The 27,104-nt window shown below is 36.0% G+C and overlaps 1 protein-coding gene across 2 annotated transcripts in view; it reads right to left on the reverse strand.

Annotated features, from left to right (window-relative positions):
- Nucleotides 1–27,104, reverse strand: part of C2CD3 (C2 calcium-dependent domain containing 3) — a 100,790-nt gene that overhangs the window by 63,019 nt on the left and 10,667 nt on the right. For both annotated transcript variants that reach the window (XM_004683194.2, XM_004683195.2), the window contains exons 4-15: nt 25,113–25,336; nt 24,253–24,500; nt 17,490–17,622; nt 16,430–16,558; nt 15,709–15,856; nt 12,581–12,735; nt 11,477–11,686; nt 10,895–11,007; nt 8,659–8,777; nt 6,786–6,908; nt 3,267–3,740; nt 735–886 (exon numbers count right to left, since the gene is read on the reverse strand). In XM_004683194.2, the coding sequence (XP_004683251.1) occupies nt 735–886; nt 3,267–3,740; nt 6,786–6,908; nt 8,659–8,777; nt 10,895–11,007; nt 11,477–11,686; nt 12,581–12,735; nt 15,709–15,856; nt 16,430–16,558; nt 17,490–17,622; nt 24,253–24,500; nt 25,113–25,336 (2,228 nt within the window). The remainder of the gene's footprint in view (nt 1–734; nt 887–3,266; nt 3,741–6,785; nt 6,909–8,658; nt 8,778–10,894; nt 11,008–11,476; nt 11,687–12,580; nt 12,736–15,708; nt 15,857–16,429; nt 16,559–17,489; nt 17,623–24,252; nt 24,501–25,112; nt 25,337–27,104) is intronic.

The following is a 27,104-nucleotide window of genomic DNA, read 5'->3' on the forward strand; positions in this document are numbered from 1 at the left end:
TCTGGCTCGCCATGTGGTCTCCTCCGAGGCAGGCGGCAGGCGGGAATCGAACTCATGCGGAAGTGGCTTCAGATTCTCAGTGCTGTGCTTTTAACCCGCTGCGCCACCAGGGAGGGCCTAGACTCTCTAAGTTTTAACACTGATCCTACTACTTCAATGAATGTGATGGGCTATCTAACTTCCTAGTGCTCTGATAAATGATAATCCTTAAAATAGAGAAAAATAAGTTACCTGAGTTCTGAGAATTAAAAGACTTGATGTATGTAAGGTTCTTACCAAACATGGTAAGCAGTATTTTTTTTTAAGATTTATTTATTCATACAGAACTGGGGTACAGGCCAGAGGTGCAGGGGCGGTGAGAGGCTTCACCAGAGACAGAGTGGGGAGCAGAACAGGCTGATTGACAAGGTATACTGCTGAGGGGAGCAGCGGGAGGGTCAGGAGAGGTCTGCTGCACCATGTGGGTCACCTCTGGGGCAGGGGATCAAACTCGCACTGAAGTGGCTGTCGCCAGCTTGCAGTGCTGTGTCCTAACCCATTGTGCAACCAGGGAGGGCCCGGTAAGCAGTATTTTTAAGGCTGTTTTACTGTAGGGGAAAGAATAGCAACTGTGGTAAAACAGAAATATTCTCCAAGGAATTACTGAGTGAAGCATGTTTGCAAGTCAAAGAATTCCTCTTCAGTCCATACAAAGTAAATATGTAAAATAAAGAATACTCCAAAAGATCATTTACTTGAATGACATGTAAAACTGATGGAGAGGGAGTTTCACCAGCCCGAGCAGCTTGTCCTGTCCTGGGCTCCGCACCTTGTTCCACGTTTCAATTATCATCACATTGTTCTTAAGCCTTTCCAGGTATTTGGAAGAGAGAGAAACAGGAATCACCTAAGGAGAGGAATAACAAGACACCTGACACAAGGATTAACTTTTAATCAACAAACATTTTCTATAAGAATATAGCGTGTTATGTACAATTCTAGAAGCTGAAGGTATTAAAATAAAACCCACTACCTTCAGTCCGAAACAACAGGTTGCATTAGAGACTGACATACAGGACCAAATATAAAGTGGTATGAGTTCTTTGATGACAAAGCTCACCTAGATGGGGCTTTGGGGACAAAGAGAAGGTTAAAGACATGCTAATGAGGGTGTCTGCTAAGCTCATCTGACCCTTTCTAGGACAGTGTATCTCATTTGCAAACCCCTTGTTGAGATAGATATTTTTTGAAGCAAAGATGGCTACTCACCAGACAAGAGAGCACCTAGTCAAAGCGCATCCAGCCCACTAGTTGGGTGGTATGGCCTAGTGTGAAAAGCTCTGCCCAATAAATGACATGGTAAATAGCAAAGTCAAGTATTTATCTGGATTTCCAGATAAAATTACTCCAGAATTGGCCAACCAGATGGAAGAGGAAAAAGTCACAAAGACAACTAGAGATCTAGAACCAAGATCAGCTCTGTCTATTAGCAGCAAAATCAAGGAACCCAAGCACTAATACAAGTGCAACAGTAAAGGGGAGGTAAAAGGTAAAACCCACCGGTGAAGCCCAGAGAAATGTGAGAGGCAAAAAGAGTGACACTAGAAATGATTGACGCCATGACGACTACAAGGTATCAGAGAAGCAGAGAATAGGAAGAGGATTCCCATTGAAGAAACTTCAATCATAAAAAGTAACCTGAACACATTTCTGCTCATCAAAACCCAAAAGGATAAAATTAACACAACATTCTAACATGCAAGTAGGGAAATTTTGGAGAGAGCTTCTAAGATGAAGTGACTGTTTCTTAAAGTTAAGCAAGAGCTAACTAGTGCAAAAAATCTCTGCCTCACAGGAGTCATTCATGAAGGCTGAGAGAAAGCCAAGGCAGCAGAAGAGCACATGTAAAGGTATAGAGGTAGGAAGAGAGGATATTCAGGAAACTCTTAAGTGGCGGAGTACAGCTGGATTATGTTGTGTGAAGGAAAATGTGACAGGATTTGAGATACGAGAAATACAATGAGTTCTCAAAGGATCCTAGAGTTCAAACTAAGCATATGAACTCCATATTGAAGGTTTTAATGCCTCACAGAAATGTTTAGTAAGGGGATAAAATAACCAGGTTAGTATTTTGGGAAGATTATTCTTGTTGCACAGAGCAAAGTCTTTACCTGAACAGGTAAAGACTGGAAACAGGAAGACCAGTCTGAAGGTTATTAAAATGAGAGGAAGGGCTGAATAAAAGCGGTGTCAGAGGGTTGGAGGTAAGAGGATACATTCTAGAGATAATTCCGTTTCCAGCATCTATTGCACTTGGTAAATCATTATGTAAGAAAAGAGTCAAGGACAGCTTTCAGGTTCTGTTTGGATTTCTAAGTAATTATAACTTAGGGTGGACAGGAGGAGGAAGAAAAGATTTGGAAGGAATAATAAATTCAGATTTTAACAAATTTGGTTTCCTTCTTTTAGTTATACATTTTTATTGTGTATGTGTAATATCCCAGGCATTGTGTTAGGGGGCCAAGTGTAATATGCTTCTGAGTCATCTAGGTGGTGACAATAAACAGGCAGAGATAGAGAGATCTGAAACTTGAGGGAAATGTGCGGTCTATGTAAGTGTGATTTAGTAATTATCTTTATAAAAATGATAGCTGAAGCTATGGGAGTAGACAGAAAAGAGGGATGGCTTGGAAGAGTGCTGAGGATACAGAAATCACGAGGAGAACCAATACTTAAAAGCAAGAGAAAGGGAAAAGTACTAAGGCCACCACTCTTTTCTCGCCTTTTGTGGTCAATGGCCAGAACAGAACAGTTGTTAAGTCAGGAGGAAAATGACAAGTGAGTCACAAAAATCAAGACAAAAAACCATTTAAACAATAGCATCAACTTTGATAGAAAAGTCACATATGATGAGTATTAAAATAAGCAAAGGAATAAATGAGAGAAAAGTAAAAAGTAAAGACTGGAGATGCAGAAAAGGAAGGAGGCGGGGGAGATGAAGGTCCTAGAAGAAGCAAAAAGGAACAGAACTTGGAACTCAGGTGAGAAAGAGTGGGAAATCATACCAACTGAGACAGGACAGAAGGAAATGCACACAAAAAAACATAAACTGTTGGCAGATCTTCTACTCATCTATATTCTATACACAAGATAATTACAAAGCCTTCTCTCTGTGTGAACATTTTAGATTTCTTTCACAATGAAATTATGATTTGGGAAATATATCGCCTCCCACCCCCATATATCCCAAATAGAAACAGAAACAGTTAAGACATTTAAAAAGTTACCTGAGAAAAGTTAAATACTGGTTGTGTTGTGCCCCAGGCAATGACAGATCTTGTTACTTCCTCAGTGCTGAAGAGTTTGCAATTAAAATAGATATTGCATGGTGGTTGTTTCTCAGACTTTCCAGTAATGAAATCTTTCCCATCTGGTACCATCAATAGCACATGCAAGAGCAAAGTACTTTCTTTTGTTGACCCAGTTGTGTGATTTATTAAATTGTGGGAAGCTGGCACATCCATGAAGGGTAAAGGGTCTGGCAGAGCAGGGCTTGATGACTTTGGGTTGGGGAACACTAAATTCTCTGCTTTCTTTACAGTTTCTTCATTAATTTGATTTCGTGTCTGTGGATGTTTGATACAGGTAACACGCTGGCTAGGTTCTGATAGGGCAGAAAGTGGGGTATGTCTGGTGTTACTACTTAAGTTAGAATTGATGCCATTGAAATCTTTGTTATCCAGAATAAGCTCCACAGTTACCTATAAAACACAAAGGAAGATGGCTAGTAAGAATGTCTTCTAGAATCAGAATCAGAATTTTGCAGCTAAGAGTAGTATCAGAGTTAGGAAATAAATTAAATCATCCTCAGATACCATAATAATAAAAGCACTAATAGACTGCTTGTACATTACCTTACCAGGATTAAGAAAAACTAAGCAGATAATTTATCAATAATACAAGGTGAACCTGGAATGAATGCCATATTGTGCTGAAAAATAAGGAAATGCTCAGAAAAGGATGGAGACATATTGAAAGCACAGACTCTAGTTGGAGGGGTTCCCACTGCCCAAATTTAAGACAATTTCAGCAACAAAATGAGTAATTAACAGTAACAGATTACAATCTTATTGAATAATGTGAGAATCTAAAGTCTGTACCAATATAAATATGGGAGAAGGGGCAGTAGAATGCCAGTTAATAAATGCATGGAGCATGGAGCATGGAGGAGTGAGAAAATCACCACCTTACATACACTATAGTAATGAGTCAGTAGAGTAAAGGTAAGGAGATTTATCCTGAAATAATGAAGCTTTTAGTAATCTATGGGACTTGATGAATACTCAGGAAAATCCCACAGAGGACATTCTACAAAAGATCTGGCTTTATGTTTCAAAAATAGCAGCATACTGGGAGACAAGGAAGGGCTGCAGAACTATTTTAAACTGAAGGAGATTCGAGGGGTGACAATTAAAAGTGTGATAATCTTGAACTGCAAAAAACTGATATAAAGGCTACTATTGATAGAAGCATGATGACAATAAGTTATCAGAAGGGCAGAGAGAAGTGGAACAGGGTTACTTTTGTATCCATTTAAGAAACTCCAATCATATAAAGTAACTTGAACACATTTCTGTTCATCAAAACCCAAAAGGATAAAACTAACAACATTCTAACCTACAAACGGGAATTTGGGAGAGAGCATTTAGGATGAAATAACGGTTTCTTAAAGTGAAGCAAGAACTAACTAGTGCAAAAATCTCTGCCTCACAGGAGTCATGAAGGAGTCATGCTGCTAAGGCAGCAGAAGAGTACATGTAAAAGCACAGAGGTAGGGAGAGAGGATATTCAGGAAACTCTAAATAGTGGAGCACAGGTGGGTTATGTCATGTGAAGGGAAGAGTGACAGGAGTTGAGATGAGAGAAGTAGAAATAGTTCTCAAAGGATCCTAGAGTCCAAACTAAGTATTTGACTCTATCCTGAGGGCTCTGGGGATAGGTGAAATTGGGCACAATTAGTGAAATCTGATTATGCATTATAAATAAAGATAGTATCGATATTAAATTGATTTTTATAACATACAATGTTAAAACCTATGGAAGACACATAAAAATTTAGGGAGAAAGAGGCATGATATCTGTGACATATTCTCTAATATGTTCAGAAAAAGTGTGTGTATGTGTGTGTGTGTGAGTGTTTTGAGTGAATGTACAGGGTGAGATAGAAAGAAAGAAGACAGAGGGAAGAGGCTGACAGAATTATAAAACAAATGTGACAAATGTTAATATTGGTGAGTCCAGGTGAAAATTAAGTGAATTCTTTGTTCTTTTTTTTTTTAATAATATAATAGTTTATTTCTACATCATTTTGTGCCTTTTCCCATCTCAGTTGTAATCCCCGTGGGCTTCCCATCACCAAATCACCCGTGTGCAATCACAATAGTCTTTGTCCTACTTTTGTAAATTTTCTTTAAGCTTGAAATTATTTTTTAAAAGATATTAGAAAGTAGAAAGTTAAAAAGGATTCAAGATTATGTGATGAAGAATGACAACAGTCACTGTTAATGAGACTGAATTACTAAGGATAAATTACTTTTATTTAAAGCACTCAGCAAAGTTTCTTTGCTTTACTGAATACAGACAACAATCTACCTACAGTAGTACTTATTGTACTGTATTGTATTGTATTGCTCCTTTCTGATTTGAAATCTTGCAGCCCAGAATGATCTAGGCAAGCAAAGCAAACAAAAAACATTGATAGCAAAGAGTAATGTGATATTTTCTTTGCAAGCCTTTAAAGCTAAATGGTATTTATTACCAAGAGACTAAGAGGGGAGAGAGTAAAGAAAGAGTGCTTTCAAGAACAGGGAGTAGCCTGAAAATCAAGTACAAAGTCACAGTGGCATGAAGCAACAGGTAGCTTAACAACTGTTAATACTGTTTGATTGGCTGTCGATAGGAAGCTACAAGAGAGGCTGTGGTGGTATGGTGAGCCCTATATTTTTATTCTTTGGGCAAAGGGGAGTTAAGGCAGTGTGATATACATGGCTGTGATAACTCCAAAAGCTCACCAAGACCAGTCAAAGCTATACTAAAGCCACACATTCACATTCTGCCACATACTGATGCTTTTGGATATGAGGAAGAAGCAATGAATTATACAGCCAAATTCTTAAACTCAGTTACTTCTTTTCTTGCTACTACTTTAGGGTAAGTTGTCTCTTTTCTGGACTAAAGCAACAGTCTAGTTTCTGCCTCTTTCCTCCTCAAATCTACTCTCTACAAAGCAATCTTTTAAAAATGCAAATCAAGTATTAATCCCAGATTTCATGTCCTTACCTGGCTCTTAGGATAAAATTTATACCCTTTACACTCATCTACAAAGTTCTGAATGATATGCTCCTGACTGCTTGTCCAATCTTACTTTTAATCATTCTCCTCTTGGCTCATTAACTGGTGGAAATGTTCTATCCGAGCTGACCCTGGTTTTAAGGCCTTAGTGTGTTATTGTTATTGTCTGGAAATAATCTTTCTTATGCTATTTTTCATTTGGTGGGCCCTTCTCATTATTCAAATCCTACCTTAAATATCACCTCCTTAGAGGTGGTCTCTCTAATCCCCATCTTCAACATCCTCGCAGGTATTATCACACCATACCATGTACTTCCTTCAAAGCACATCTGTTGCCCTATTCTAATATGAACTGCAAGAGCAGAGATCCTAATTTTGTTTATAGTGGTAGTCTCAGCACCTGTCAATAAAGTGGGTGCTATAAATGTTCTACTACCTGAAGCCTATCTAGGTACCTTGAGGGGGCCAAGAGGATCCTGACCATTTTCCTGCTGCACTGGAAGCTGGTCACTGAAAGAAAGCAGCTCAGACTGAATGACAGCTCGCAAAGGCAGCGATGCAGACCCAGTCACCTCTGGCTGAGAGAAGGAAAGAAAAGGCTTAGGTTAAATTAAAGAGTAGTCACAGGGGACTCTAACAGAAGTGACAACATATGACTTGTAAAGGAATCAATGCTTGAATTAAATAGCTTAATTATTTGGCTGAGACAACTCTCTTAAGTTACTACTTTTCTCTGGACCACATATTATACAGGGCTTTATGAATCACAAAGAGGTTTGGAGGAGATCTATTTATATGTTTTAGGAGTTAGTTCTTCATAAAGTATGTCCAATTTCTCTCTCAAAAATTAAAAAAGTAAAACTTAAATATAAATTTTTGCCATTAAAACTGGAAAAAATTACAAAGCTTAATATACCTGATGCTATCAAGGCTACTGAGAAACAGAACCTGTCATAGGTGTGATGTTAGGAAAATAAATTAACAACATACTTTTAGGTAGTAAATTCAGCTCCAAGTATAAAAGTTTAAATATTCATATTTCTTGTCTACTAATTCGATTTTGGGAATTTTAAAGAAACAATAAATAATTTTACACGAAAACATGCATAACAGTTTTTAATTTTAAAAGGTTAACAGTTACTAATAGCTAGATTCCAATACTCAGGAATTCAAAGCTAATTATAACATATTCCTATAATAGAATGAAAGTCTGAAATAATATTTGTTAAAATACGTGGTAAAAATGAGGCACTAAATTATATATAGTAAATCATCAGTTATTGTAAAATTATGTGGAAGACTAAATATGTATTTTTGAAAAAAAATGAATAAAACCCTTAATACTAAATTTTACAAAACAGGATAAAAATTACATGCACAATTATCTTACTACCAAATTTTACTGTCAAAATTTACACATATACAACATTGTATTTATTTGGAAGAAGGCAAAGGAGATATACATAAATATTAACAAGTTACTCCTTCATGAAAAGATAGGTGATTTTTTTGGTTTTTTAAAAACATTTCCCAAGTTTTTGATAAAATCATGCACAATTCTTTCATAGTTAGAAAAAAAGACATAACCTAGGTAATTCAATGTACATATACTGAAATATCTTAACCTTGTTAGAAAGTTGTGGAATTATGGTTTACTCCCCTCCCTATTTTGCTATATTTTCAAATAAGAACTTGTATTATTCAGTCTCTGAAAAAAATAAGTAAGATACATTCCTTATGTTGTACATACCAAAGCGGAGGCCAGAGATTATAAAGATTATTCTTTTATTAAAGGAGGTAAAAATTGCTTATAACATAGTTGTATTGCTGCAAATGGATTTTATAAACTTGGAATTAGCTGGATGGGCAATTCTGCCTGAAAACAGGAAGTAGAATCTCAAATTAAAGCTAATAACCTATATCCAGCCAGTCAACTCTCCCTAGTAGGAAGCAGAGTAAAGAGGTTACGAATTTAGGATCTAAGTCAGAAGACTTGTAATGAGTCTTGCATTTTGTGTGTTCTTAGCTTGAATGAGTTTAGACAGGTTACTTAACTTTATTAAACCTTAGTTTCTTCATCTATAAAATGAAGACAATAATGTACTTAATTCACAAAGTTCTTGCAATGATTAAATTTGATAGTATGTTTGTGTGGAGCCTTTAGTATAATATCTGGCCTATAACAAACAAAAATTCAAAATTTTAAGACATAATAATTACAAGCATGAGTGTTGTTTGAAATCCAAGTTTAGGTAAGAATATAATTTTAAGTATGCTCTAAATCCTTGGTGTAAGTGGTAAGACAAAGACAAAAATGACTTTAAGTACCTTTTTTTGTGGGGGTTTCTTTGTGTAAATTTGGAAAGTGAGGTTGGAATTCCACCAGTGTTCTATCATTGGGCCACCGAAGTGTACTGGAAATACAAATCGTTGCTGGAATTTCACCCCTAGAAGGAGAACCAGACGTAGAAGCACATATCATGCCAGACAAGCAGTTAGCATCAATCCATATCTGAGACTGCTCACCTCCCTTTCACTTCTACCTAAAACCTCTCTGGAATGTCATCAGTGAATTTCCTAGCACAGCTTCTGTTGCTATCAATAATAAAACCATACAGCCAGTAAGTAAGCATAAGAAAAGAATTTTAAATACCCAAATTCTTCCTTAATGTGGTAAGAAAGTGAAATAATGAATCTAGTAAAATAGAACATTAAAGAACATTAGGTGCTCTTCTTAAGGGCAAGTATTTACTTTTGATACTTATGCTGATTATACTTATGTCAGGCAAGAAACAATGTTGGCACAAGATTACTCATCACTGAAGTACTATTTTTGTTAGCAAAAGACTGAAAATAGCTTAAACACTGATCTACAAATGATGACATAACCATACAGTGAGGTATTATATAGTCAATAAGGGACTAAACATATTATCTATGTCTATGAAAAAATTCCTATGACATACTATCAAAACAAGGTGCAGAAAGGTGTATATGATATATTAATATTTGGATAAAAATGGGAAGAGGGCAAAAAAATAAGCATGTTTGCTAAAACATGTACAAAGTCTTAGGAAAAATACAGTTTACAAAACTGTTCATAAAGAAGGGCTCTTGAAATTCTGAGCCATGTGAATGAGTGATGCTATCTAGTTAAAAAAACCAAACCAAATCTAAAAATCCATTATAACTCTGGTACACAGGAAGTGTAGAGGAGAGTCAGGACCCTTTTCTTTACTTCTCATGTCCTCCCAGAGAAGAAAGTGAACATTAATACTACTGTTTATGGATCAAACTGAAGAATCAAGGCAAAAATTTTCTCAAAATCTGTTTGAAAAGTAGTGATAATTTTGAGTGTCAGAAACATGAATGGTTATGATATTAACTTTTACTTTTTGTATTAGAATTATTTAAAAAGAAAAAAAAAACACCAGCAACAAAAGAAAAAAAAGACACATGGATGGCATCAGAATCTCAAACTTCTGTCTGCGAATGATACTATATAGAATATGAAAGGTCAGTCCATACAATGGGAGAAAATATTTGCAAATCAAAATTCTAATGAGGTTCTCTATCCAGAATATATAAAGAACACTTTGTTTCCAATAATAAAAATATTTAACAGCACAATGGGATTTAACATTTTTCTAAAAAGATAAACAAGTAGACAGTAAACACATGAAAAGATGATTAATATCACTGGTTTTTAGGAAAATGCAAATCAAAATCACAATGAGATACCATATGACATCCACTAGGATGCCTAGAATTTTAAAAAATGGAAAATAAAAAGTGCTGATGAAGATACAGAGAATCTGGTAAGAACATAAAATGGTGGAGTAACTGTTTGAAACAGGCTAGCACAAAAAATTAAAAGTTACCATATGATTTAGTACATAACTGAAGTAGATGACAGCATATATGTATGTGAAATTAACTACATAGTCTTCATAATTGCTTGAAAGTAGAAATAATTCAAATGCCCATCAGCAGATGGGATATTATGCAGTCATAAAAAGGAATGAAGTACTACTTACACAAACCACATTGACAGAAATATTATGGTAAGTCAAAAAAGTCAATCACAAAATCACATATGTATGGTTCCATTTATAAAAAATGTCCAGAATGGACTGAAGGAAAAAATGAGGAGAGGGGAGTGCTGAGTATGGGATTTCTTTCAGGTACGATTAAAATATTCTAAAATAAGATTGTGGTGATGGTGGCACAGCACTGTGAATATACTTAAAAATGACTGAATGTTAACTTTAAATAGGTAATTACATGGTATATGATGATTTCTTTAAAAAGATGCTTTTAAAAAAGGGAAGCAAAACAGCAATTTTGAAAGTACATGATCTAAGTGTTAGAAGTTCTGAGTTCTAATATCAGCTGTTACTGACTTACATCAGGACAATCATAACCCTTCTGGGTTTCCTCACAATATACTGGAGTAAATTCACTTCAAACGTCTTTCTAACTCTAAGATTCCATGAGCATATGAAACTCAGATGAGTGGTTAGGGATTCAAAGTGTCTGAGCGGAAAGGCAGTCTCTTGCTTACTTCCATCTATAACTTTACTGGAGGCGAGTCGAACGACTTCTGTGATCAAAGATGTTTTTCCCATTCCACTTTTGGAAAAGCCCACAGGAAAATGATATTCTATAAAGAAGGTGCTAAAAATCAAGACAAAAAATTTTATTTGAAAACAAGCCAATAATAATCCTATTTCCTAACTGACAATATATCATTCAAGGTCCTATTTTCACATTATCTCAGATTCTCAGAGGACTTACCTCCTTGTTCAAATCTTCTGCCTAATCCTATTAGGCAGAATTAAAGATTCCCTGCCTTGTTATCCCACAGCAATTTTAATATAAACCATCTCTTTTGGCTCTGAAAGGCTTATATTGTCAATAGTCACTGAAATATTTTCTCCTGCTGACAGAATCATAAGTCTTTATTTTCTTTCTATTCTTACTTACATGGTATAGTACATAGGACCTTCAGGGGGATTTAATACATTTTCATTGGCTGAATGATACATATGAAAGCACTTGAAATCACAAAGTGTTATGCACTTCATTATTATTAGACACACTTTCTTGAAAAGTCAGATTTAGCTTTCTCATGTTAGAGACATACCGCTTTTTTGTTGGTGTCAGCTTAGGTGGTCCCCCAGGAAAGCTTTTTTTGCCAAGGGTGACCTGAGGACTATCTGGAGGGACTCCCATTGTTTCGATGATGATTCTGACTGACTGCGTTCTACCCAGGAGGGACAGTTTATCCACACTCAGTGTCATCACTTGGGCATCTTCCAGTGCTACTGATGGCATCTGTTGTTCAACCAAATTTCTGAAAGAATTTCATAGACAATGAAGTAGATGGTCAGAGGCCCGACATGGACAATCTACTTTGCACAAACAAAAAGAGGAAAGACATAGGGCAGCAAGCATTTTAATTCACAAATTGGCAAAGACTGAGAAGTAGCTATAACTGTTAGAATCTGGTCCCCTAACCTACAGCTAAAGAGATCTCAAGAAATGTAAAAACATGTTTATATTGTAACGGCTGAGTTATACACAAACATACAAACTGATGTTACACAATTAGGTCTTTTACCAGGGATACAGGCTTTACTTTAGTTACTCATAATTGTCACTTCTGTGTATTCTTTTTAATTTGCTTACTTTATGCAAATTTTCTATATAAGCTAAAGAGGATCTCAAGATTGTGTGCAGTCACAGCATACACATAATACAGAATTCTGCCTTTTTTCTTAATTCTTATATCAGGTCCATTTTACCTTTTCATGCTATTATGTTTTTGTTTTTTTTTTAAAGATTTATTTATTTATTTATTCATACAGAACTGGGGTACAGGCCAGAGATGTGGAGGGTGAGAGGCTTCACCAGGGACAGAGTGGAGAGCAGAACAGGCAGATTGATGAAGTACACTGCTGAGGGGAGCAGTGAGCGGGTCAGGAGAGGTCTGATCACCTCCAGGGCAGGCGGGGATTGAACTCATGTGGAACTGGCTTAAGCTTCTTAGTGCAGTGTTTTAACCTGCTGCGCCACCAGGGAGGGCCCACTATTAATGTTTTTAAGGATTGTTACTTGACGAGTTACTATAACTCACTTAACCAATCTAATGAAGTTGAACAAATACAGATCATTTCACATTAGGGGATCTTCAGAAATAATTTTCCTTTGCTTTTGCCTCTAAATAAACATTCATGAAGAGGCTCACCTATTTTTCTTGCCCACTTCTGTCTTCTTTAGCTTATGATCACTTGAATCCAGAACCTTAGGAGATTTGGCATGAGATTTTGACTTATTAATTTTTTTAGAAGGGACATTATCATCATTTTCACTGAAGAAATCACTGAAGCTGGTATTAGATTTCTATGGGGGAAGAAAAAGAAAGAAAGGGACCAAAAGATAATTCTTTGGAGGTAATGATAATGAAACACTTCTCCAATAGGTAATTAGATTCATCTTTGCACACACATGATTCTCTTAAAGAGGTAATTGATATCGGGGAGATAATCCCATGATTCTCTCTACCATACAAAAATACTCTAAAATTCAGAAAAATAAGCTACAAGTTTAGTTTAAATATATATATATATATATATATATATATATATATATACACACACACACACACACATATATATAAAAGATCCTTTTAAATTCTAACAACAACAGCCTGCTATGAATGTAGGGTACTGTGTTAAGTGCTGAATGTGTATGTCTAGTGCATTCCTGTATGATGTCTGCGTGACAATTTTTACAAGTGAGAAAATGAACGCTGAGAGAGAAGCTGCATATGATTCATAGCTGTAGGTAGTAAAGTCAGAATTTAATCTCCTAAGCTTGTTTTTCTACTACAATGTGAGGCAAAATAACTGGTACAATCTCACTTAACTACATGGAAGCTAAGACCACGCTTTTTAAACCATTCTATACTATTAATGATTTGCTTCTGCCTTTAATCTTGCTAAAATTAACTGTTTATTACATTTCACAAAGCCCCTTAATGGGGGAAACTAGGGACTAAGGCCCCTGGAATTAATTTTTAAAAAAACTAAGATATAATTAAAATGTAAAATGGTATACAACATAATAATTATATATGTATATATAGCAAAATGACTAACAACCATGACTACACATAGTTCTAATTTACTTTGTTATAATGAGAACTTTTAAAATTTATCCTCTTAGCAACTTTCAAATATAGAGTACAGTATTATCAGTTATATTGTAGTCATCTTACTGTACATTATACCCCCATGAATTATTTATGCCTTGAAGTTTGTATTGCATTTTTATTTTTATTAAGAGACAAAGTGGCTAGCATAATGTACTGATCAACCTCTTAATTCACAAAATCCAAAATGAAAAGAAAGTGATACAGTTAGTTGGCTACAAATTAAAAGCAAACAAACAAACCCCCTAATAATACAAATACAGGATACAGACCAAAATTTATTTTAAGTTTATCATTTCCAGGAGTCCCTTTTTAGTTTCTCAGGGTACATAATTAGTGATGGCCAGTGCTAATGGTAAAAAACCAAAAGTTAAATAAGCTTGATCAGAGTGTCTTTCTAGGAGGCAACACAGTTTTTTTCAAAGTGAAATTATAAAGATTTTGCCACAGGTTTTCTTTATTAAGTAGCAGCTTTGAAAAATAGTTATTGATAATGCAATCAGAATCTAGATGGGTTCACAGCTTGGAGGAAATGAGAATAAATGTAAACAAGGGTGTTCTAAAGCTAAAAAAAAAATCTGAAATCAGAAAAACCAGGTAATAATGCTGAATTTCTAAGCCATTGGCATTATTCAATATTAAGAACATCAAACACTGACCCCAGAGAAGTATATTAACTTCTTGGTCTTTCCACTGCCTCATGGTCAACTGGTCAACCTTTTAGTCCACATTTTTTGAACTTATTTTGTTCAAATAATATGGGGGATTATTTTGGTGCCATTTACACATTCATTCCTTTATGCATTAAGTATTCACTGTGTACCTAGTATCTCACAGGTCGTTGCTGTACTGATAGTAAAAAGATCATGAAGACATGCTCCTGTGTAAGAGGAACTGTGCCATAAGATACGTTAAGGACTGTAATGGAAAGATTTGCTAGATACAGCAGGTAACCCAAGAAATAAGAGATTAACATGTAAGACTTAGTCATACAGAAAATGTAGAGTAAAAGTAAATTCCTTTTCCCTTTAATCAAGTATCAGTGATGACTAAGATAGGAAGTAAGATGAGCCTAACAATTCATAATCTCTTTTAAATGCATCTCCTTTCCAGTCCCTTTCCTGTCATTCTCATTCAGATTCTCTCACACTGCCAATAACCCAATGGCATCCTATCTGCTTCCAATTATTCTTCTATCAATCAGCTCCCTTCATCACTGCCAGATTAACATTCCTGAAACACTATTTTAATCATATCATTTCCTCCTTATCTGACATGAAAGCCATTTACACACTACTTGCAATATGTTAGCCTGCCTTGTCGACTTCTTTTCTTTATGAAATCTCTTCCCAATTCTTGCAGTGTACAAACTGCTTCTCCAGACAAATTCTTTCTGCACACAATTCATATTCTTTCTCTACCTCTCTAAACACTCTTTGAAGTTTCACTTAAAACCCTTTATTTCTTATGTTCTTTCCTGATAATCTTATGTAAAAGTTCTCTTTCTTCTGCACCCTGGTATACCTCATTGGCTTACCAGAGAGTTAATATAAACTACCTAGTATTTCAGTTATCTTTTTTGAACCAGAGAAAAGGAAAATCTGGAATATGATAGCAATCTTCACAAGTATAGACGATTAGTCATGCAAAAGGCATTGGGTTTATTATGTATAAACTAGAAGATGCTAAAGCAATGAATGCAATATGATTTAATATTTGAAAAAAACTAGAACTCCCTGAAAACAGAATGTCTTGTCCTAAGGGTCAACAGAAATTTTTCACCTGTGAATAGAAATGTTCCTGTAGTATTTGGAAAAGATACTAGTGAAGGATATTTCTGGGGCTATACTTGTATTAGATTTTCCTCAGAAAAACTCTGTGGTTTGTATTCTAGACTATAAGTCTTTGAGTCAAGGAAACTTGAATTTGAATCCTGGCTGTAAGACTTGCTGTTTGTCATTAGACAAATTAATTTATGAGGCCTATCTCTTCATCTATCAAGTGAGTGAGGGTAATAATTTCCTCTTTAGATTGCTGTGACTCTGAGACAAGGTGTAGATAAAATGGATAGCTTTCTGTATGGCAAGTGGTAATATACCTGTACCTAATATTATTCATACTTCTGTTTTCTAATTTCTAAAGTTTCAGATTCAATGACTTACAGGTGCTGTGTAAAAAAGGTTCTCCAGGAGACTCTGGTCATACTGAGGGTCATTTGGCTCACTGCTGCAATACACATCACTCCCAGGAGATGGGGAATCTGGAGGCGAGCCTAGTCCATCCCAGTAATGACCCTGGGCTAGTTCAGCACTGCAGACATAAAATCAACAACAATAAGTACAAAGACTTTGATGGAAGTTTCAGCTCAGCTATTCTTTCTCTAACGAAAATTTTCTAAACATGGAGGGAGACATGTTAAACAGAAGACATATTAGACAGAATGATAAATATTTTAAAATTATATTCTCCCTCCTCTGAAATACCAAGTTAGTATTAAAAAAATACACTACTGACAATAATTTGATCTCATTTATTAACTCAACAAACATTTTACTGAGTACTTATTATGTGTCAGGCATGGTGTTAGGCTCAGATGATGTGGAGAAGGCTTAGGTAAATTTCCCCTTGTATTGCTTATGGTTTAGCAGTGAGGAAAAAAAAGATAAACTATAATTCAATGACATAAGTGTTAAATGTTGATTTTTGTGAAGAAAGAATAATTCATAAATTTGCCTTCTATCAATCAAAAATATATTTAGGATTAATTATGTCAAGACTTGTTCTATAATGACTTATTTTAAGAAACTGTTGCTTTAGGATGAAGCTGTTAACAATAAATTGGAGAAAGAATTTAAAAGGAAGAAAGCTAGTCAAAACTCTTACCTGCCTAGTAACAGCTGTATGGCCTTGGTATCAGCTTTTATGTCATGTTTCCAAAATGTATTCTCAGTTGGAAGGAGGACATGGTCTTCATCATGGTCTTTCAATTGATTCCTCGGCAAGGCTTTGATTCTGAAGTGGAAAAATACTTTCTGAATGGCTAACATATGGGAAAAATGTAAATGGTAATTGAGCTAAGAGATAGTATATGGAGATGGTTCAACACGGAAAATTTAACAATCTTTAGAATTAGTTTATATACACATGTATACATACACACATATACACACACATATATACAGAATGCCATAATTTATAAAGTCCTTTCCTATATTAGAAACTCATTACATTTCTGTGAGAGATAAAAGAAAAAATATCTTCATTATATATATATAAACATGCTGGTTCAGAGAAAGTAATGAATCTAGTCATTTAACTACATAGCAAGTACCAGTGCTAGGATAAGATTTTGAGTATCTTCACTTCTAATTTAGGGTTCTTTTCTACCATACTAAGAATTATTTTCTAGGCCCTCCCTGGTGGTGCAGTGGGTTAAAGCACAGCACTAAAGAAACTAAAGCCACTTCAGCACGAGTTTGATCCCCACCCTGGAGGTGATCCACATGGCACGGCAGATCTCTCTCCTGACCTACCTGCTGCTCCCCTCAGCAGTGTACTTTGTCAATCTGCCTATTCTGCTCCCCACTCTGTCTCTGGTGAATCCTTTCACCAACCCTGCACCTCTGGCCTGTACCCCAGTACTGTATGCATAAATAAATAAATCTTTAAAAAAAAAAAAAAGAATTATTTTCCACAAAGAAAAAGCACTGCAATTTTGCATGATGATGGTTATTAACTAGATCACTGTGATGGTAAATTTACAATATATACAAGTATCACATTGTTACATGTACACTGGAGATAATGTTATATTTTAATTACACCTAAAAAAATAATTTGCCCAACAGTTCCAAGATTATTTAGTCCCTAACTTGGAAAAAAAAATTATTAACAACTATTAAATAATAAACTATCAGGGGTTCATGTTTATTCTGTAACTTACTGTGGTGATACTTTAAGGAAATCTTCCTTCATAGAGGGTTGAACTTCATCCAAAACCATGCTAGCATCTGGGCTTGATTTCATTGCGGAAATCACCATGGCATTACGCAGTTTATTGCCTTGTTCTAACAGCGCTAAAGAGGGCAAAAACAAATATGAAAAATCTAAACTCCAACAGAAATACTTGTAGTATGTTATACCTTGTGATCACAGGACTCGACACAGTGGACTAGGATGGCCTCATTGTCTGCCTTCGCCACTCGCCTGAGACTTCTCTTAAGACATTCACTTTATAACAAATGTATATTGGTTAAGATATTAGCATCACATAGCAATGAGTGAAGCCTCTCAACCTCCTTGTGGAAGTTGTAAGCGCACACTGACTCTTCCAATTGGTATTTGTACATAAGGTTAGTAAAGTCGCTCTCTATATGTATTTTTGTTTGTTTCTAGATACCTTATTGAATTATATTACTATTCTAAATAGGTTTAATATCATTCTTAGAAACACTAACAGGAGTTATGGTGAAAATCTATTCCAAGTTTATACTTTCATGGATGAAAAAAATGATTTATCGAAGATCATTCAGCAGGTTAATAAAGGACATGAAGTCTGTAGACTTTCTTATAGGTAAACTTTACTTCATCCTTACTTAACACTAACAATTACATAAGCAGGTAGCATTAAAATCTTTACCATGTGTATGAACTACTCTAAAATGTAACTATTGCTACTCTCAAGTGTAACTATTAACTTACATTATCCAATGATCCTCTGAATAGTCAGTACTATTACCTTCATTTTCCAGATATAAAAATTGAGGCCAGGAGGATAAGTAACTTGCCCAAGTTATGCATGCATTATTTGTATTACCAGTACAACTTCACAGCATATGATTTCAATGATACCATATATGACCTCACTTAAGTTCGTAGAGTTCTCGGGGTTCTACAGATGCTTACGTATAAGTGAGACTACACACCCTGTACCTATCTTCAAGTCTAGAGTTTTATTGCTTCTAAAAATAAAGATATGAGAGGCAAGCCAGAGGGGAAAGAAAGGAAGTCAAACAGATACACAAACATCTAACACTTGTTAATACAAAGATTTCAAAATACAGCTTAAAAACACCTTGCAAATAATCATGTCCAACGTCTTATGTGAGAATACAACTAAACTAAAATAAAGATCACTCATGTTTAAAGGCAGAATTTAAGACGGTTCCCTAAGAACTTCGAATTGTGGTATATACCTACCTTGTTCTAGTGACACAAACACTCATCTAGGTATTACTGTGAAGAGATTTTGCAAATTTAGTTACTTTTGTAAGTCAATCAACCGTAAAAGGTTTAAAATCAGTTTTCTCTAAATATTTGCTGAATATAAAGTCAGAGATTTGAAGCAGAAGAATTTAATGTATTCTTGCTCTTTTGAAGCTGGAGGAACCACCTGGCAAGAAACTCAGTGTGGACTCAGGATGACAGCCAGTAAGGAAATAGGACCTCAGCTATAAAAGCAAGGAACTGGAATCTGTCAACAGTTGATCAACTAAGTTTAGGTAATTTGCCATGCAGCAATAGAAAGTTAACCTACCCATTAAAGTCACTACCAGGAACACTGATTGTTAACATTTTGATACATTCCTTAGTTTTTTTTATCTATGCATATGTCTCTATATTTTATCTATCTATCTGTCTACCTGTCTATTTTCTTTGGAATAATGGCATTCTGTGCATACAGTTTTTGCAAGTGCTTTTTCACTTAACTGATATGCATTTTTTTCTATGTAAATAATGTCTGCAGAACATTCCATTTAGAATTCATTGAATTTCTTTTGCTTTTAATAAAAAAAATTTGGGGGGGATTCAGCTAGAAAGCAGAATGGCTGTCTTGTTTATTGAGAAAGAGTGAGGAAAACATGGCTAACTTTAGAAATCTAGCTAAAGAAGCTTAATTTGTGACAAGAAACCCTTCTCCTTTTAGTTAATGATAAAGAGTGTCAATAATACATTCTACTTGATGTCAGGGTTATGTAAAAAAATAGTTATTCTGTTGATACCTCTCTAGAAAGATGTTTCTAGGGAGATAATATACTTGTACTTTATGATCTAACCATATCCAGCTATTTCCAATACCTTAAACAAAATTCCAGGAATTTAACTCTATCATTGTATCACCCAATCAACTTTGAGTCATGGGGTTGGTTCTTGTTGGTCTTTGTATCTTTGCCTGAGACAGCATCAGACATTTGATAAATATTTTAAAAGCCTCCACTTCGCATATGTCATATGTAACTGTAATGTATCTGCTTTAAACTGTTTCCTAGACTAGACTGAATAGGGACTATATGTTATTTATCATCTTAACCCCAATACTGAAAACAATGACTGACATAAAATAGGTACTCCAAAGACACTTGTTGAATAGAATGAGTTTAAAGTTTTCATCACTATTAAAAACAAATTCTTCTGGGAATGGTGATATTTTATGATTCATTTACCTCTGAATGGGGATGGGCACCACTAGCAGGTTTTAGGAAAGAAATATGCAAGAGAAGGATGAGTAGGACAAATCTAACTATAGCTATTCATTGAGTGGCCTCTCATTGAAATAGCCATGGTTTGGAAAAACTTCTCTTAAGTCTAAAGCATGACAACAAGAACACCTAACTCCCCTTTTCAAGAAAAAGCCAATGCCTACGCTAGAAGACATGTCATGGCACCGTCCTGCACCTCAACTTAGTAATTACTCAGGTAGGTCCAGCACAAGTTACCCTTCTTGCATGCACAGTCCCTGCTTAACACAGGGAGGCTTACACTCTGATTTTGCTTCTAACTTCTTATCTATTCTAAACCCCAAGTTTTATAAGAAAGATGCATAAACAGTGTTTCATTAATACCAGCTGGTTGGCTGATTCACCTCTGTACCCCTTTACTAGTATAATGTCAGGACAGTAAAAACTAGGAAGATAATTAAGTTTATATGTATGTTATATCCCTCCCATGACCTCAGCTCTACACCTACTAATGTGGCCCTCAGATTCTTGAAGTTGGATAAAACCTTTCATGATCATGTCTACTTGATCATTTAGTCCAATCTGTAAGTTTTCATTAGTCGATTACCGACCGGTCTATGCTTGATTATTTCGAATGATGCAGAATTCTCTACCCCCGACAGTCTCCTGACATTTTTACACAGGTCAAATTATTAACTCAAGCTGAACCACAGTTTGTTTTATCTTTAAACCTACTGATCCTAGTAACTTTTTTAGTACTCTAATTCCTTTCTCTCTAAAATAGTTTTAATATTAAAGTATATTAAATATTTTTCTTTTTTTAAAATGAAATTATTTTTATTGAGGTAACATTGGCTTAAAACACTGAATATGTTTTTTTGTGATCTCAGTCATGCTTATGGAAGGCATTACACAGTGGTAGCTCATGGGTTATAGCTAGCATATTTTGTTTCAACAACTGGCCAGCACAGGGCTAGGTAAACCACAAACCTACAGTAGGATGAGGCAGTGGGTTTAGCCTTAAAGTCTAAAATAATAATGAACCAGAGCTTAGTAACAACTGCCCCCTTTGAAGGGCGGGAGCTCCTTAACTCTGAGACTGTGTCATTTTAAAATGAACCCTATTAATATTTATGTATATAAGATACTTGGCAAAGTAGCTAGAACATAATGAATGCTCAATAGATGGTAGCTGTTTTCTTTAGGATAAACAACGCCTGGTGGTTCCTTCACTAGTCTAGTTACTCTCCTCAGAAGGAACTCATTTCTTTCTATCTTTAAAGTTAGCTTCTAAATGAGGCATTCCTTTGCTACCCCTATGTAAAACTGACATTTCCTCCTCTCACCTACCTAACACTACATACTTAATTTTTCTAGCTTATTGCTGGTCTTTCTATCTAGAATATAAAATCCATAAGACAATGGTTTGCATTTTTTAATATAATAGTTCATTTTTACATCATTTTGTGCATTTTTCCATCTCATTTGCAATCCCCTTGGGCTTCCCATAAACCAAATCACCCATGTGCCATCACCACAGTCCAGTGCATTTCTCTCCCCCCACTGTTTTTGATCCCATTCCCCACTCTACCCGCACAAAATGTCTTTGGTATATAACTGTTCATTATTATTATTATTTTCTTGCCTGTTCCATTATATACCTGCTATGAGAGAAACCATCTGGTGTTTTTCCTTTTCTTTCTGGCTTATTTCACTAAGCATGATCTTTTCCAGCTCCATCCATGTTGCTGCAGAAGACATGTGTTTCTCTTTTTTGGTTGCTGAGTAATATTCCATTGTATATATGTACCACATCTTTTTTGTCCAGTCATCCATTTTTGGGCATTTGGCTACCCCTATGTAAAACTGACATTTCCTCCTCTCACCTACCTAACACTACATACTCTCTTTCCAATTGTGAATAAAGCAGCAATAAACATGGGGGTGCAAGTATCTTTTTGAATAAGTGTTTTTGTGTCTTTTGGGTAGATACCTAGGAATAGGATTGTTGGGTCGTATGGTAGCTCCATGTTTAGCAGTTTGAGGAACCTTCAAACAGTTTTCCATAGTGGTTGTAATAGTTTGCATTCCCGGTTTGTATCATTTAAAAAAAATTTAAATGGGCCCTCCCTCGTGGTGCAATGGGTTAAAGCATAACACTATGAAGCGACAATAGCCACTGCAGCCTGAGTTCAATCCCCTGCCAGGGAGGTGACCCACATGGCCTAGCAGACTTCTCCCGACCTGCCCACTGCTTCTCTCAGCAGTGTATTTGTCACTCTGCCTGTTCTGCTCCCCATTCTGTCTCTGGTGAATCTTGTCATGCCTCACAACTCTGGTCTGTACCCCAGTATTGCATTATAAATAAATAAATCTTAAAAAAAATTTAAATGGCTGTATCCCTGATACATAGAAAAGTTCCAGACATCTGGTAGGTGTAGGATGATTGCTTAATGAGAGAACAAATGTTTCTCAATGCCTGGTGCTCAGGTTTACACAAAATATTCCAGCTGTGAGCTAACAAGTGGCGGGCACTGTAGGGCAATTTTCTTTTTTGTTAGCATAGCTTAAGGTTGCATTAAAGACTAAAGTTAATATAGTCTATGAGCGTATATTTTATAAAAGGTAGGATCATAAGCTATTCGCTTGAAAAAATATTAACAGCACAAATTTCTTCATAAAAAAATCTTGAGAACAAAGTGGGGAGGGGTTAAGGTGGCAAACTATGGGAATTTTGGTGGTGTTTGTGGTGTGGTGACAACACTTGAAGGGGAAGACCTCATACTCACAAAACACAAAGCATTAAATTACCAATGCTAAAAAACTGTGGCTCATGTAAATCATGCAGCTCAATAGTTATTTAAAAGACTTTTTTAGATGAACTCATGACATCTGTAGCAACATGGATGGAGCTAGAAGGGATTATGCTCAGTAAAATAAGTCAGCAGGAAAATATCGGATATTCTCACTTATAGGAGGAATATAGGGGAAACAAACAAGGGATCAGGGAGGAAAAAAAACAAAACTGGCAGGCAAACTATAAATCAGAGACATGCAGCAGGGGAGGGAGAGGGAAAGAGATCAGTCAAAACAGGGGAGGGACAAGCACAAGGGACTAAGGTGATGGTGCACAGGTGAGCTGGTGGTGGGAATTCTGTGGGGAATACACCTGAGAAAACAAACTTGTACAAAAATGAACAATGTATATGTATGTGTTTGTGTGTGTGTGTGTGTAAAAAGACTTTTTCACTAATGATGATATTCTACTTTGGAAATTTTACCTCTCATGTTTTTGACAAAACATAGATATATAATTAACCTTTAATTGCCATATAATATAAGGTACCTCAGTTGTTTTTTTAGTATCACTCCATAACATGAGTTATGGAGTTCAATTCCTATTTGCTTTTTTTTTTTTTAAAGGAAAGTTGACTTTCTTTTTAAAGATTTATTTATTTGTACATACAAAACTGGGGTACAGGCCAGAGGCTCAGGGGCGGTAAGAGGCTTCACCAGAGACAGAGTGGGGAGCAGAACAGGAAGATCGATGAAGTACACTGCTGAGGGGAGCAGCGGGCGGGTCAGGAGAGGTCTGCGGCGCCATGTGGTCACCTCTGGGGCAGGCGGGAATCAAACTCATGGGGAAGTGGCTTTAGCTTCTCAGTGCAGTGCTTTAACCCACTGCGGCACCAGGGAGGGCCCCTATTTGCTTTTTAATCTAAGTCCTTACACAGTTAAACTGACTTCTTTATATTTCTCTTTGGCTGCAAATCATATTTAATTCCCAGGCATGAGATCAGCAGTTGCTGTTGCACTGAGTGTTCCCACTGAGATCAATAGTTTTCAGAATGGGAAATAGATTTGGTATCAACCTCTGCACAGTGGTATAAATAAATGCTATTTATAAGACAAGTGAGTGATGAGACAAAGGCTTGTACGAGCTTTAAATTTTGGGGAAAAATTATGGACTAATAGCTATTTATGGTGAAGGTTTTCTCTCCATAGTCAGGTTCATTTAAAATGCTTTCTTCCTTAAACCTATAATTATAAGCACCCACTAATTTTTTACAAGTGACTAGAGATTTAATAGCGTAGTCTTTGGTGGGATATTCTGAAAGCTAGTAAGATTATCCAGTTTTATTTGGCTATTTAGTTCAAACAGAAGTTTTACTTCTCTTTGGTGGCTGGCAAAAAAGCAGGGTAATTGCAGTCAACACTACAGATTTGCATTTACAAATATGTACATACCTGAAAGAAGGTCCTTGGTGGGGGGGTTGTTTGAAGAAAGAACACATGAATCACTCTGACTTTTGGCAACTGTCCTGATTTGAGGTTGGAATTCAGAATTGCTGAGAAGAGACATCTGCTTTTGTGGAGCTTTGTCTTTCATAGTCATAGACTCTAAACTCTGTCCTGAATTAAGATGGGGCTGAAGTCCAAAGAAAGAGTCCTTCATTGCATCAGAGTTCTCTGTAAAGTACAAGTGGTCCTTCCCCCTGTTTTAAAAAAAAGGGAGAACTTCAGCAATATTTAGCCATTAGAGTAACATCCACCATGTAAGAAATAGAAAATGGATTAGTGGTTTATAGCAGAGTAGCTTAGGTGTTTTTTAAGCCTGTTTTTCATTTCCCAGATGAAGTAAAAAATAGATGTGTTCTTCCCCTATGCTTGTGTGGTTGTAGCTGAAGTGAGACCATGAAATAAAAAGTTCGGCAGTGAGCGTGACACAAAGCAAATGCTTCATAAACAATTTAGCAGTAAAATTTATTTCAATTACTCCACTGTGTTTCACAAAATACTGCCTGTTCCTTCACAGACATCTATTACGGCATTTGTATATGATTTAGCCATAGCTAATCATATTTGCATGATTATTTATTTGTATGTTGATTTCTCTACTAGCTTATGACTGATCTTTAAAAGCAGGACTTGTATCTCATTAATTTATATGCCCAGCACCGAGTACTGGACCGGGAACATAATGTGTACTTAAAATTTACATGCAACTGCCTTTAGTCTTTTACCAACGCATAAACGAAAGACAGAAACTGTAAGTACAATAAGAGTCAGCTAATACCAGATTGACTGGTACTAGGTGTGGTAATCACCTTGGAGTGGTTGATCTACTACTATTGGCTGCTAACTCTTTCCCATCAGCTTTGGTGCTAGGTATCCCATGAGGCCTTGATGGAACCAGAAACTGGATATTGCTGGGTTCAGTTTTTTCTCTGCATCCCTGCTCTGATAAAAGCACATTTTCTGTCAAGTCAGTGGTAGGAAGAGGATTGTAGGTGTCATACGTTTCTGACAGAGGCTCCAGGGCAAGTGATACCTAAAAGAGACATACATGAATGAATCAGAAACTTTCATTAGCACTAATTAATTTTAAGAATCCCTGCTTAAGAAACACTAATGAGCCCCATTCCTTATAGACCTTATAGAATCAAATTCAAATTCCTGCCCTATCTCAGAAATTTCTCCTCACACCATGTTTATTTCCTCTACCTGTCCCCTGCCCCCTCATGCTACAGATACTAATTACTTAGGGCTCTAAATGTAGCTTATATTTATCCCCTAATATGTGCAATTTCCTCCAGTATTACTTTCTTTGTGAAAGCATCTTTGAGTAAATATAAGAGATGTCATATCTACTTCCTTCTTCATATTTCTACTTATTCTGTATAATCTACCAGTATAAGTACCAATACTGAACATTTTATTGCACACCAGAAGCTATGCTAAGGTCACCACACAGAGAAGCTCTGAGATGGTAAAAAGAAACTATACTAAGGTCACTACACAGAGAAGCTCTGAGATTAGCAAGTTTCCTAATTTGGAAATTAAAAAAAAAGTAGTTTAGAGGCGGTATTTATAACTTATAGCCCATCATTCTGATTAATTATGCAATCCTCAAAGGCATTAACTGTCATATTCATCTTTTATGGATTAATTAGCATTGTGCCTGTACACATAGTACACTAGTCTATGCCTAGGAATGAACGCTTAATAGCCTGACATATAAAAGGATGACTTAGCACCTTATTTTTAATTGTCTTGAAAAATATGGCTCTATTGTATGCTGTGGAAGAAGAGGGTGAAAAGGTGAAAAGCAGGGTGAACACTAAGATGAAAAAGTCTAACTTTAATTTTCCTTTATCATCACATTCCTGTGAATTCAGTCTTTCTCTTAAAAGGCCCTCTACCTCTTTGAAAGGCCTATGGTAGAATAAAAAGCAAAATTGAGCCTAAAGCAAACATTAGAGAAGAAGTAGGAAGATATAGCCCAAAAGAAAAGAATGGTTGTGTTGAAAGTTCAATTTCAATGACAGAGAAAGCAGAGGGAATTGTTTAAGCAGTCAAAGCTAAATTATGATGAATGAGCTAACAGAAAATCGAAAGATTGCAGCTAGACGTTTCAAGATATCTCTGGGAAGGTTAATGGGATAATTTGTGCATAGAAACTGCCAGAAACAGACTCAGTAAGACACATCTGGGTCTTGAAGAGAATTTAGTTCATGAGCCAAGTAACAGAAATTCTTTCAATCTATTCATCATCAAGATTTTCTACAAAGACAAATAACAGGAATGCAGTGGGATAAATATTCTGTACAGTGACCACTGGGACAACATCATTATTAAATATATTACATCCAAATGTAAATGTCAGAAAGTGCTTCCTTGCCATTCATCTTTTGCCAAAACCTCCACTGCATTCTAGAAACAAAGGAGAGACTAAGAATAAAGGCTTTGTCATCAGCCTTCCTGACAGCCTGACCCACTGGCTGTTGGCTGAGTTTGGCTTTTCCCTAAGCATCTCTGAACCAGTCACAAAACAATTCATAGGCTTACAGTTCCAGTGACCCTTGAAGAAAGGAGAAAGTCCAGGGACCTAGCACACTTATACAACCAAAACACATGTGATGGCCTAACTTCTCTGGTCAGTCTACAGGTAGTTGTTGACACTAACACAGTGCCAGGCTCTGTGCTCCTACTTGAGACAAAGAAACAAAATATGGAATCTGACCTAAGGGAAAACAGCATCTTATAGGCAGACTTAAAATGCTGTTAATATTATTATTCAGCAACCAAAAAAAAAAAAA

Source organism: Condylura cristata, unplaced genomic scaffold (genome assembly GCF_000260355.1).
Source record: "Condylura cristata isolate star-nosed mole 26May11 unplaced genomic scaffold, ConCri1.0 scaffold00015, whole genome shotgun sequence".
Classification (NCBI taxonomy): domain Eukaryota; kingdom Metazoa; phylum Chordata; class Mammalia; order Eulipotyphla; family Talpidae; genus Condylura; species Condylura cristata.